Source organism: Hetaerina americana, unplaced genomic scaffold (assembly GCF_022747635.1).
Source record: "Hetaerina americana unplaced genomic scaffold, ioHetAmer1.1.p SCAF_57, whole genome shotgun sequence".
In the NCBI taxonomy this organism is placed as follows: Eukaryota; Metazoa; Arthropoda; class Insecta; order Odonata; family Calopterygidae; genus Hetaerina; species Hetaerina americana.
This window is the reverse complement of record NW_027287172.1, coordinates 2,070,318-2,084,875: the sequence shown is the minus strand read 5'-3', so window position 1 is coordinate 2,084,875 and position 14,558 is coordinate 2,070,318. Positions and strand designations below refer to the sequence as shown.

The following is a 14,558-nucleotide window of genomic DNA, read 5'->3' as shown; positions in this document are numbered from 1 at the left end:
TAGGGTGCCATGTTGTGTTGCATTAGGTGAGGCATTGATGTGGTGGCGGAAGTCTGTATGTCCATTCAAAGCCTACTATTAATGGTAGACTGTCATTGACGGTAATAATAATAATTTAATGCTAAGCTTGCCAGGGTTTATGTTGTCTGCTGAGCACCAAGAATTGTCACGGTAGTTCAGTGCCCTTGATTTGGCCAATTCCTTTTGTTTGGCTCTTCATTAACTTAATCAATTTTAATTCTTTCCTGTAATGTTCATTATATTAAATTTATTTGTTTTTTAAATTTTGTAATTAGTTTAAAATTTATCAGTTCAATGGCAAAAATGCATTATCTGCATTTCAGGCTCTCAATCTTACCCAAATTCTTAATTCTATACAGATGACAGTGTGTGGCGAGTAAATAATATGTATATACCATGACTAAAAGTTGAATGCATAAACTCTTAGCTGATGATCTGCAAAATCTCATTGTGACAGAATTCAATGCTCTAGATTCTTCCAAAAATTATGTGGATATATGACAAGTTATTCAAACAACATACACCAAATGTTCTGTTGATGTATGTTGTTTGCATCATGCATCAATAACCATTCAGTGAAAAATTTTAATGGTAAAATTTTAATCCTTAACATATGCTGCCTGGTTTGACAGGTTTCATTCTTTCTTACCAGTCAATTGTCTTCTTATATTGTGCCATAGTATCCTCCTGGATTCATAGATACATACACAGTCAAAATGTTAATGATTGGTAGTTGATCATTTACTAATTTGACATTGCTCATATACCACATGTGAAAGGTGCAATGTATTATTATATTTTCAATTTGATGAGGTGATATGGGCATTGATGCTGCTGGAGTAATCTCATGTAGCATGTATGCCTGTGAAGCAACTTTGGCAATTCTGATTAAATTAGATTCACTAGTATCTTAAAAGACAAAAAAAACTATCATTGTAATAGTCTGTAATGGACAATTTTATCTTAAATACCACCATTAGCAAAAAAAAAGTTTCCATATCACTTCTCCGTTGTCATGATGTTTTAATTGTGATTGATTATCACTTGAATGTATGTATTTACCCACAACTTTCTCATTGCAGGGGATTATATCGCTCATTACCAGCCGATTAGCAGTGGGAGATCGGGCATACCGTAACCTGTATGCTATGCGCCTTCACCATCCACCCACGGGCGATACATATTGGCTTCATCAGGATACCACAATGTACCAGGTAAGAGTGAGATAAACATTATCTACAGAAAATTCTTCAAGAGAAATATCTTTTAATGTATTGATATTATCTATTACATGTCTCATACCTGAGGTCTGTCTTTTAGTTTCACTAGAAAATGAAACTAAACCACTTTATGTATTTTGTTGTTTCATCTGTGTCATGATTTTGCAAACATATTTGATCAAAAGTGCTGCATGTCATTAGTATCCTATTTCATGTATGGTTTCAACTTTGAATATTAATTTAATGTAGTTCAGTTTCATTTATAAAATTGTTGGAAAAAGCAAAAATATTAGTAATAATTAATAGGGTAACAGTATTATTAGTATGTGTTGCATAAAAAACTTATGAAATGATCAAGTGCTGCTGAAAACTACAGTCTATTACTAATTATTATTTCTGCTTGATTCATATATTTATGCAAGGCTAGTAAAAATATTGCACAATACTATGCACATTTGCACAGCTATAATGCTGAATTTCATGTGCCATATTGTAATAATATAAAATAATTCGCAGAAAATGTCAATGTAACCAGGAGCTGTTCTGTAAAATATTCTTAAATTTGAACTTTAATGAAATGAAAATGAAGTTTTGCTGCGAGAGGGTCCTGTTAACTTATTCTTTAAACTTTGTAACTAACTGAAATCCTGAGCTTGGCTCTTAGTGTTTTGCATCTCCACATTCTTAGATAGTTTAACATATGATTTGCCAATTTCACCAAATATTTATTTTATTTTAGTGATTGACAGCATTATTATATAGCATAAATGTAAAACTAAGATGTGCTGAAATTATAATGTTTTCAAATTGGCTTGCTGCAATATTGAAATAACATTTTAACCCTTGGATTTCAAACCCAGTAATCAACCTGAGGGTCAGTTGTATTATTTTTAATTGTTGGGGGTTGCTCACATGAAATTTGAGATAAAGATTATTCCATCTCAATGCTCTATGTACTCAAATTCCATGCTACTATTATTTTACTCATTTTAATTATGCTCTTTATGGATAAAAATCCCTATCAGTTATTTTCTAACCGAAATTCGTGTTTATGATACTGATTTTTTTTCTATTTCAGGTTCAAGAGAAATATGAGAGTCGGCACCCCCATTCTGAGTGGCGATATGAACTTAGGGTTCGCTATTTGCCATCAAATCTTCGAGATCTATATGAAAGAGATAGGGTGACATTTCATTATTACTATGATCAGGTAGGCCTTAGTATACAATGAATACTGCTTAGGGATGAGAATATTGTTCATACTGTGTAGTAGTATATGTTATTAATAGATCTCTTGCATTTTTTTGTTTTCTGATGACTTCCTATTTTCCCAGGTACGGAGTGATTATCTGTCCTCTGAGGCATTAGCTAACTCATCTTCTCTCGACCAAGATGCAGCAATTCAGCTATGCTGTCTTGAAATTCGTCACTTTTTTAAGGTATGATTGGACATAGACTACTGGATTATTAACAGAAAAGGGAAATATTGTAAAAAGTAAACATTCACCGTTAATTGATTGAGTGACTGTTTGGAGAAATCTGAGACTAATTTTGCTCGGTGATTTCTGCACCAGTTATGATGAATGTGAATTGGTAGAGAAAGTTCTATTTTAGGAATTTCCACATTTATTATATATAGTTGTACGGCCAAAACCCCATTCAAATCAGCTTTCACTGTTGTGGTATATGCTCCCTACCGCCTAATAATATCTGTATATGGTGTAAAAGACCTGCCACAAAGATGCCTTAAAATGGGGATTTAGCTTAGTGATTAGAAAATATGAATCCCGTTAATAACAAAGAAATGGTATGTCACGAAGTACTGTTTCTTATAAAACTCATTTGCACCCAAGACTTGTGTATGCAAAGAGCTTCTTTTATTACAATTTGGAAACACTGTTAGTTGCAGAATTTTTGGTCTTTTATCACAGACAGTGTTTTCTTCTCTGTTTCAGGACATGCCTCAGATAGCTCTCGACAAGAAGTCAAATTTTGAGTACCTGGAGAGAGAAGTAGGTTTACATAGGTTCCTCCCACGCTCAATACTTTCATCATTAAAACCAAAGGCAGTGAGGAAACTGATCCAGACTCACTTCAAGAAGGTTGCCAACCTATCAGAGGCGGAATGCATGTTCAAGTTCCTGTCCCTGTTGCGTGACCATCATCGGTTCCACCAAGAACGCTTCAGATGTGCACTTGGGGTAAGTTTTCATTCCTGTACTCTTCACTTCAAATAGTTTGTTTTAATGAGTACACCAGTGATGATGAGTCTCCTAATGTTAAAATTCACCTTATGTACTGTGCTTCTGTCCTTCATTAGTGTTTCACTCCAAAGATTGGCTGACTCTAGCCCTCTACTTCCCTATTCAACATTAATTATCTTACTTTTGAACCTACTTCCTGTTTAAATCCTATGTATTTCATTGCTTTACATTCTGAGACCTCTCTTCAAAAATCCACTGAATAGGTACCCTGCTCTTTATTAATACCAGGAAGGATTTTGGTTGTCCTTGATTTCATTTTATTCTCATAGTAATTAGTAGCCCTACTAAGCTGTTAATTTCACATTACTTTGACTGAATGGAACTATCTGAAATGAATTCAATCAGTAAGTATACAGGAAAGCAGTGCAGTTTAAATCTTAAGCTTTGTTGTTTTGATCAAGTGTTGCGTGTGCATTGAAGTGCTTATCTTCCAATGATGAAGATTCTTCTTAATTCATCTCTTTAGACTTGAATTTAAAATCTTATTTTATTATCAGAGAATGAGTTGGTTCTGTTATCAAATGATGAGGGTAATAATGTACCATTTATTGAAAAATATGATGAATAAAGTTTGATCAAGTTGTCAAATAAAGCAATTTTTATATTTGTGCAGAAAGTTTTGCACAGAATATATTGAAAAAAATGCTCTGAAATTGCTCTGTTAGATAAGGTCAAATTAGCTTTAATGAACTTTTTTAGGGGGTGCAATTAGCAAATGTTTGCCAGAAAGATAATTTAAAAGATTTGATGATACAGAGAATTGGCAGGCAGATTCCTGTTATTTGAAAATGGTTCAGCTCATATTTTGAGGGAAGACATCAAGTAGTTGAAATATCCCATCTTAATGAATCTACAAATAACAAAGCAAATCACTAATCAGTTGAAAAAGAGGTTAAAACAAGTTTCCTCAGGAATCTATTTTGGGTCCATTGCTATTTTTTCTCTAGATAGATGATGATAACCAAACAAAAGTATACTCCGCAGTAATATGTCTTGAAAATTGGTTTCAGAACAACTTATTTTCAATAAATGCACAAAAAACCGTGTGCATGCATATTGGTGAAAATCCATAATTGTCGGTTAAATCCTATGATAAGGCCCTAAATTTTAATGGCAGCATAAATTTATTGGGTGTTCAGATTGAGTCATCCCTAAAATATTCCTTGTATATTGACAACCTAAAATCTAAACTTAATGCAGTGGAACCTTGCTTAATGAGCATCTCGCACAGCAAGTAATTCACGTAACAAGCAAAAATATTGGTCCTGAAAAACTCACTTAACGAGCGACTTTTCGTGTAAAGGGTGATGAGGAGAGAGGAATTCCCGGATTCATTGAACGCCTGTTACTGCAGGTTGTCTCTAGCACTTGTTCCGCTAGCATCTCAGCATTGCTAGTGATCACACATTTTTCCAAACTTTTGTTCAAACATATTATTAGTGATTTTTTGTGTGCAAAGTTTAATTATATTTTGTGGATAGTTTTAAAATTGTCCCCTATGAAAAATCCATAAGAAAGCCATACAAATAAAAAATAACAGTAGAAATGAAAAGTAAAATCATTGAAAATTTGGAACAAGGTGTGACCCTGGTGGATCTAGTGTGCAAATCAATAATCCGTCGGCATCAACAATTGGCCTTTTCTTCAAGAACACAGACAAAACTAAGGAAAAAGATGCTTCAAGTAAAGTGACAAGAGTACCTATGTAACAGTTGTGTATTCTCAACGATATTGAAAGGTTGCTTCTCATATGCATAAACAAAAAGCAAAATGCAATGCAACACCATTAACGAGAATATAATTTGTGAGAAGGGGACAGTGATTTTGGCCGACCTCATTAATAAGATGTCACTATCATCAATGCCCAAACAAGTATTTTAGTAGAACCATGCATGTTTCAAGAAGTTAACGATATGAACCGTCATCCATGCCATTGTGAGGCATGATGAATCAGTAAGCTCTTGAGTCAAAGGCAGCAGAGAACTTCATCGGCGACTTCCAAAAGTTCGTAGATTCCGAGGGTTACCTGCCACGACACGTTTTTAATTGTGATAAGAAAGTTCTCTTTGGGGCAATGATGCAAAAGTGAACTTATATTTGTGCACATAACAGTAGAAGAGAATGCATTGCCCGACCACAAGGTTTGTAAAGCTGTCTCACGCTGCTATTTGGCATAAATGCAAGTGGTGATTTGAAAACCAAACCCATGCTTGTTTACCATTCAGAAACTCCACGAGCCTGCAAGAAGTATTAAGTCCAAAATAGCTGGCTTAATGTGATGTGGACTTCACATGAAACTTTTACATTGTACCGTGCGTATGAGGCATAGCCCCAATAAGGTAGTGGCGATGTGCACCATAAATTAATTTTACTATCATTCTGAATCGCCTTTTTACCAAAATTTGAAGTGTCAGCGAAAACAAATGTCTCTAGACAGCTTTCTAGTGGAAAGGAATTAGGTACGTATCATAAATAATTTTAAAAAAATTCTTTTTTGGTTTTATAAATTTAGTTCGCATTCCTGGTTGCTTCATTCTACAATAGAAGAAAAGGTGAACTTAATCCACAATCGTAAACAATGTATAGAGAATTATCTTAAATAAACCTTGTACACAATTTATTTTTTTGGCATGGAATGCATTATCATATTTTATTTGATTTACATGTAAAATATTGTTTCATTAAACGAGTTATTTTCTTTATGAGAAAGATCGTGGAATGGATTACGCGCAGATTATGAGGGTCCACTGTAAAACTCTTTTTTGGCTGAGATATTTGTTTTTTAGTACTAGCTTAAATATCCTAAGATGGCATCATCTTATAAATGTTCAATCTTGATTATCGTATGGCATTATATTATGGGGTGGTTCAAGACATGACCAAAAGATTTTTAAAGTATAGAAACAGGCCCTAAGAGCTATCTAAAACATACCTTTCAGACACTGCTGAAGGCCTCATTTCCATGAGTTGCAAATTATGTCACTGACTTCTCTTTATGCATACAATCTAATCCTATATGATTATAATAACATGCTACATGATACATGTACTAAGCTCGACATATAGATTGCAACAAGATTCCAAGAGGACCATTCCAAGGAGCCAAATATTTTAACCTGTTTCCTCCAGATTTGAAACCATCTCCTTCAAACACTTTCAAGTATCATCTTAAAGCATACTTACTTGTTGAACCTTTTTACTCTGTGGATGAATTTTGTGCATTACGTAAAGGGAAGTCTAAAATGCTGTTTGTTAAATATCCATATGTATTGTGTGAATAACCTTTTTTTCATGTGATGTATACTAACAAAATTGATGTACATTTTTTGTTTAATGATTAAACCATGCTGGACTGGCCTATGGTGAATAATACAATAATTGAATAAATGAAAAATACTGTGGGCTATTTATGACTAGGGAGAAGGCCTGCCAATTTAACAAGGTAGTAGACCCTGAAGATGCTTTCATCAGGCCTTTTCATGGAAGCTCAATAAACATTTTGCAAGAACAAAAGAAGGGATGATATAAGTGATAAAATGATGAGTGTTCAACCAGTGGATCCATCTTTAATTTTTAAATGGATACTTGGAAGAAAGAAGGAGTAGTAATAATTAGCTTTTCTAGCTTACACATATGCTAATTAAATATATTAATTCATTTCACTGAGAATTAGTAGTATGTGCTTATAGTGTAGAGGTTATCATAAGTTTTGTACTATGTACATACCTGTATATGTAACTTATTGCCTTACTCATATTTGCTTAAATCCCATTGCCATCTATTCTGGTTATAATGATCTAAATCCACTAACTTCAACAATTTCTTCTTGTACTTTCCTTTTTTTAATTAGCTCATTAATTTTTCAAAAATTGTTATTCATGAAACTTTGTTTCATGAATACAAATTGAGGAATATTTTCTCTTGATTTTGGTAGCTTGCAACCTGCCTTACATATTTTTGAAGAGGAGTTTTATTTTTATCTTGAGTAATATTAAGAAAAGTCAAGAGAGGCATAAGAAGTACATTCAGGAGCAATATTTTTTACACATCTGTCTCCTAGCTAATTAGATTAGGGATTTTCAGCCCATGATTACTCATCAAGCTTTTTCTATGGGTCCAATCTGAACTTTCATATAGCTGTAATTATTTTGAGAGATGTTTGATGCCGATACTTTGTGGAAATCCATTTGTAATGTATGAAGAAAGAATCAGACTTAGCATTTTCACAGGAAATCCTGTGGAAATGCAGTCTTTGATTCTTTCTTCGTGCTAGCAGTAATTGTGGTTTATGTGGCATTTTAAGTTAATGTGTGTTTTTATTTAACCCATTCAATTGAAAGTTAACCAATGCATGAGTTTTTAAATCATTTACTTGCTCAATAGATCACCTTGTTCTAGATGGGAATACCTAGTTCAAAAGAAACTCATGCATGTATATCTAGGAATTTGATATGATTGGCTAGAAATAAAATGTTTTAATTTTGTTTCAACATAAAAGTCAACCTGGTGATATATTGACAATTCCCAGCACTTAAATAAATAATTTAGAGGACAAAAGGAAGAATTCTTTTAAATATACCTGTGAATTTTCATTGACTGAAGGAAGACACCTCTATGTGTCAGGCATTCAGACTGGGGCTCACATCAACCTATTATTTCCTTTTGCCTGTTCTCTGTTTCTTTCGATGCGATTTTTTTCACTTATTCAGGGGTACCAAAGAATGCATGATACAAATTGAAATCTGACATTATCTATTTCAAAACACTTTTCGGATTGCAGGAAAATTTAAAGTTTAGTGGAAGTTTTTGGTCTAGGTCATGAGTTGGAGAGAGGAAGCTAATTTTGTAGGGGGAGGGGAAGCTCATGACCATAACCATATCCTGTCTTTCTAGTCATGCAACAGGAAGTAGGTGTGAGCAGTCCGTTTGGAGGGCCTTGTGCAAATGTGAGCCCAAGATTAACTAATTCATTTGACAAACCACATTCAGATGATAGTTATACATAGTTTACAAGCATCTTAACAAGTTCTCAAGTGCTTAACAGTCCAGATAAAAAACCATGGGTTAGTAGTATTGATATTGCAAGAGTGGTCCTCATATTTTTACACTTGGTGTTGTGATCATGATCATTGGTCTTCCATTTATGTGAGTTTTTAATCTTTAGTAAAATTATGTAGTCATCCTCTTATAATCAAAATTATCAGTGGAAATACTGCAATACTGTCATTTGCATAATAGCATCGAAGTAATGTATGTTACCTTGAATCACAGAGATGATAAAATAAGATATTTCAATCTGACTGATGAAATTTCAAAAAAGTTGCCTAATATAAATAATTCTTCAGTGTAATCAACTGCCTATAAATTTTAAATTTAGCTTTTTAATGACAACTTGAGTACTTTGAAAATCCTAAAAATGCTATTCCATTTGTGTGTACATGTATTATTGGAGTAAGTATTATTTGTGTGCTTTCTAAATAGATAATTTTGAATTATAGTCGGGTATTTCACTGTATAGCATTCAAAATAAAATTAAGGATCCTGCTGCCCAGCTTTAAGCAGACATGTATTTCTAACATTCAGAAATTCTCACTCTACAAATTTTCCTTAAAAATAAGGAAAAGGAGCATTATTTTTGTATGATTAATTGATTTGCAAAGTGGAATTAGCAAAGTCACACTTTGCGCTTCACAGTAAAGTAGTAATAGCTTTATTACTTATTCATTTGTACTGCTAATTGATGAATTTGTATTTCCAGTCTGGGTGGTCAATACCTGTGGAATTAGTAATTGGCCCTGACCTTGGAATATCTTACATGACTCACCGAGGCACAGCTGTAAGTTTCTTGTCATTTCTCGTGTAATCTTTTGTTTGAGCCTTACGATATTTGTTATGAATTGCAGTGTTTTTGTTGTTATTAATGTTTGTTATAAATTCTTAACGTATTTTACTACCTCATAATATTACATTGTGAATGTAATCATTTAATATTGTTGTTAATGAAGTGGCTCTTAGAGACTCGCATGTAATATTCCTGCACTTTTTGTGGATTCCTGTATGTAGAGAGGCACCAGGAGCCATGCTACATATTTACTAGTAAGTATAGAATCTGCGAAGTCTAAAGCAAGATACTTATTGGACCTCCCAGTTCCTTTTATTTTAAATGGCTTGGAAATGATTTGAAATTTGCCTGAGGTGCATACATGAGCTTTCAAAAGAAAATCATGCCATGCTGAATGAATTTTTTGCATTATAATACTGGTGCTTATAAAAATCTGTCATATGTATGTTGACCTATGCTCTGTTAAAGTAATACGCATGATGTGACCATGTTATGCCTCCAACAATGTTTATTTCAATGTCAATCGTTAATTCATGTTAAAATTATAGTTATACCCTATGCTTTGTTAATTTTGAATGATTCTTGCAACATTTGAAATATCACCTAAATGCTTTGATGGATATACAGGGTGCGTTCCGAAAGTAATGCAATTGAATTTACCGTGCCGCTCCTATCTACATCTACATCTACTCAATACCCCGCAAGCCGCCGCAAGGGCGTGTGGCGGGGGGTGCTAGGACACCACCCATAATTTAGAAAAGAAAAATAATTAAAAAAAAAAATCGCATGCAATAACGACAAAATCATATATATAAAAAAAAAAAAAAAAAACATGGCATACATTCATGCATGAACACTTACACCCCACACACATGCAAACACTCAAACTACCAACTAACATACACATGCACCTGAAAGTATACCTAACATCTCTATAGTGTTTAATTTTGTTCCGACTTGTAAATTCAAAGTTTTTAATATTTCTAAAGTGACTTCGGTTTCTTGCTATTATGATTACTGATTGTTCGGGGAAAGAATGAGAATTTGTCCTATTGGTCGGAGTGGGATCGAACCACTTGGAGTAGGTGGGGGGGAACCTGAGCTTTGCTGAAAAATCATTCTCAGTGCTCTCTTAAGCTATGGAAGTGGCAGGACGTCAGTTATTGTAAACCTCTGCGCCGATCATGTCACAAAAAAATTGGACTCGACAATCAAGCAATGTTACGTGATTACTAAGTTTTGTGTCAAACTGAAAAAATCTCTTGAGGAGACTAACAAAATGATTTGTGAGGCTTATGGGGACTCTGCTCTGTCCTACTCACAAGTTTCAAGGTGGTTAAAGGCCTTTAAGGAGGCCAGGGAAGAGGTTCACGACAAACAATGTCCTGGGTGGCCGTCAACCAGCAAAACGGACAACAACGTGCTCGTCTTTGACAATTGTTGGACTCTGACCATCAATTGAGTATCAAGATGGTTGCTAATTAACTGAACTTATTGTATACTGTTGTGTTTTGCATTGTTACTGAAGATTTAGCGATGAGGAAAGTGTGTACCAAGCTCGTGCCGAAGGTGTTGTCAGATGACTAAAAGACTACCCGTGAGGATATTTCAAGTGAACTTTGCAGCATATTGAAAATGAATCTGATTATTTGGACAATGTCATCACTGGTGATGAAACCTGGGTTTTTGAATACGACCCAGAAACAAAACGCCACTGCTCTGATTGGCACACCCACCATTGCCCTAAAAGGCAAGAGCGAGCAAATCAAAAGTGGAAACAATGCTTATTGTCTTTTCCGACAGTAAAGGAATGGTCCATAAGGATCTTGTTCCTCAAGGACAGACAGTTAACGTTGCCTGCTACGTGGATGTGCTGGAAAGATTCCGAAAAAGGGTCATCAGGACAAGAAAAGACATCTTGCCACTCAATCCGCTACCTGGCCACTCAATCACGATAACGCCCTACGAGTCCACGAATTCCTGGCCAAACACCAGGTGCCAAAATTGCCCCACCCCCCTATAGTCCTGACATCACCCCAGCAGTCTTCTCTTTGTTCCCTCGGATTAAGACAGCCCTGAAAGGAACCAGATTTTAGTCCATAGAAGAGATCCAATCAGCCATGACAAAGACCTTGAGAGAGGTCCCTGAAGATGCCTTCTAGGGTACATACTGGTCATAACAGAGTTACTGGAAGTGTAGAGACTCAAAAACAGTACTTTGAAGAATTTTAAGTGTTTGAGCAAATCTGTTCAATAAATTACTTTAAAAAAAATAATTGCATTACTTTTGGAACGCAGCCTGTATTTGTGCTTCAAAACCCTCTGCTCTTCAAAAAAGTATGACGTTCAGATCTTACCATCTTGTGCTAAAACTGCATATTCTTTTATTTCCTATGCATCATTCAGAGATGCTTTCGAAAGCCTACTTAGCCTGTTGCCATTTGTGCAGTTATGATCGCTATGGATTGAACCTAACTGGCTTTAATAAGAAAATGATTGTACTCGACACATTTTATAGGTTTGTTTGATAGCATTACGGTAAATTTTCCAACTTAATTTTCATCTGCAAAATCAATCCGTGAATATTAGATGTATTATATTAGTATTGAAGTACATGTCTAGGGTTGGTACCTATTTGTTTTTTTTTAAATCAAGCAGAGCTAAGTTTATAGCTGTGATCAGCTAATGAGAGTATTTGACTATTGATGGAGAAGTTTTTTTTTATAATACCTGAAAGGCAAGTAATTCACATTCAACATTCAATCAGGGTAATAATTCTTCCATCTTTCAAAAAGGGAAATGTTGGCAGCATTTGTAATGTTAGTGATACTTGATTAACTGACCAGTTAATTGTCAAATTCATTTTTTTTATGTATATTGTAATTGTGTGTAAGAGCTTCATGTATCATACACAGACCCGCCAGTGATAAAGCACGACTTAACATTTTGTACAAAAGAGAATCAACAGGCAAAATTAATTGTATTGAATTAGGTAATTCATGGATTGCTTGCTTGATGCATGCAGGTACACATTTTAAAGAGATCTAAATTTTCTAGTCATGACGTTATTTATTGGGCATAGGCATATATTTTTTCTAATGATTTCTAAGCAATTTTCTTTGATCTCTTGGCGTTTATACAGCTGATCTGTTATTAAAATTATGGCATGTTGAAAAAAGTCTTTTTGTTTGTTATCCTGCTTTTGCAAGTATAGGGCACAAATTAGATTGTTTGGTTGCAAAAAAACAGCTTGTCACTGCCATCAATACTTAGTCTTGCTGTCATTAAAATACAATGCACTTTGAAGCATTTTGAAGCACCCCATTTTGGTGCCCCAACACCACCTGATCCAATTGTTTATCTCTATACAACCAGCCTGTGAAGATGGCAGACTTTGACCGCATTCAGTCAATCGAGACCGTGGTTCCGGGCAGTGATGGTTCAGTGCCAACATCTACATCATCTCCCAGTGGCGTTGCTGCCCCCTCTTCAGGTGCTGCTGTCACGTCTTCCCCTTCCATCTCAGCACCCTGTGAAGTGCACCTTCACAGAATGGAGGTGCAGGGTGGAGGTGCAGGGAAAGGGGGTGAGGCCACGGCAAAAGCCATAGTAAAGTTGCAAGTGGCTGGAGCATCGGAGTCCCTCTCTGTCACCTGCCCTTCCCTTGATGTTGCTGAGTCCATGGCTGACCTCATTGATGGCTATTGCCGATTGGTCTCTGGGAAAGAGAACTCGTATTGGACTCGGAAAGGTAAGATGGAGATTCATTATGCAAGTGAACACTATGACAATCAATATTTTTCACTGCTTTGAGTGCTGGCTGCAAAATGAGTACATTGTTAGTGGTTTTTGTTGTAGGAGACCCACTACTTATGGTGGTCTTTGTTGTTGATGTACTCTTTTTGGAGATTTGATAAAAGAGCTTAATCTGTGAAATTAGTAAACTACATAATGCCTTGCCAAAACATTTGAAAGAAATGTTATAGGTGGATCTCAGGTAAAACTTGAGGAAATACACCCTGCAACAGAAAATGCATTAGTATCCAGTGTAAGAAGACGTAAATCCAGTGAGAACTTATCTCACATTATATTAAGATGTTAATTAATTTCAGAAATCATTTATACCTCAGAGTTAATTCTCTGGTGAAGTGTCACAGTTAGGATTGTATCACAAATTATATCAAGATCTATAGGCAAATTGTATTGTAATTATTGCATACTCTAAAATATAAGGTCTCCTTGATATTAAAATGCATGACAAATCAATCAAATGTCAATGATAAAACACTGAATGGATTCGCTGACAATCTTTGCATGACAATTGTTTCCCTTGTATTTGTATCCATTCTTAATTGTGCCATTGGTGTCTTTTGTGCCAATTCATAGTGTCCTAGGAGGAAACTGATGGGGAAAACTTGATTCAGTGAAATGTAGATCATTTTCATTTTGGTGCTTATTTTGGAACATCCTATTTCAAACAACTGTCCTTTCTTTGTATCTGTCTTTGCCATTGTCATATCAGCTTTTCTCTTTGAACTAATGCCTTTTTTCCATTTTCTCATACTAACAATTTGCATTTGTGCTTAAATATTTGCAAGCTCTTCCAAGGAAACAAGCTGTCTGCACGTGTTCTGCGAAAGGTCAGTTTTACTTAAACGTGGAAGCAGTAAAAATTACCAAGCATGCTCTAATCATTCGATTAATTGATTAATCCCCTTGTAGAATAAGTCATAAGCTATATTACATAATTGTGTACCTCAGTTTTGAGTCAAACACAAAACTTGCATTTCATGGCTCAGCAAATTTAACACACTAATATCCTTGGTTCATATTTGAAGGTATTAGCCATGCAGAAATTGGAAACGCACAAGAAAATATAGCCTCAAAAGCTTTTGTGAATTAAGATTCATAAGTGAAATAAATGATCCACTTCAATACATATATTTTTACCAGTGACTGATTGAATGACCTTAGCCTACATGCCTTGTTATTACTGTCAAATTGTAGATTCAACAAGTCAGTGATGAATTGCGGACATATTTGGTATCCCTGCCTTGTCAGTTTTTAATCACTGTGCTGTTGTAGCCAAGTTGGGGTGAGATTAAGGTCTTACTTCAGGTTACGAGGCAAACTTTACCTAGAGTTCAAAATATGAAGTTCAAACATGCTCTCTAGAATATGGTCAGTATATTATGACCTCTAACAACCAGT

At 35.0% G+C, this 14,558-nt stretch overlaps 1 protein-coding gene across 1 annotated transcript in view; it reads left to right on the top strand.

Moving 5' to 3' along the window:
• LOC139694848 (focal adhesion kinase 1-like) overlaps positions 1-14,558 on the top strand; it is a 335,643-nt gene that overhangs the window by 295,824 nt on the left and 25,261 nt on the right. The window contains exons 3-10 of the mRNA XM_071593373.1: positions 1,104-1,235; positions 2,320-2,451; positions 2,576-2,680; positions 3,197-3,442; positions 9,264-9,341; positions 9,569-9,601; positions 12,723-13,098; positions 13,946-13,987. Coding sequence (XP_071449474.1) covers positions 1,104-1,235; positions 2,320-2,451; positions 2,576-2,680; positions 3,197-3,442; positions 9,264-9,341; positions 9,569-9,601; positions 12,723-13,098; positions 13,946-13,987 — 1,144 coding nt within the window. The remainder of the gene's footprint in view (positions 1-1,103; positions 1,236-2,319; positions 2,452-2,575; positions 2,681-3,196; positions 3,443-9,263; positions 9,342-9,568; positions 9,602-12,722; positions 13,099-13,945; positions 13,988-14,558) is intronic.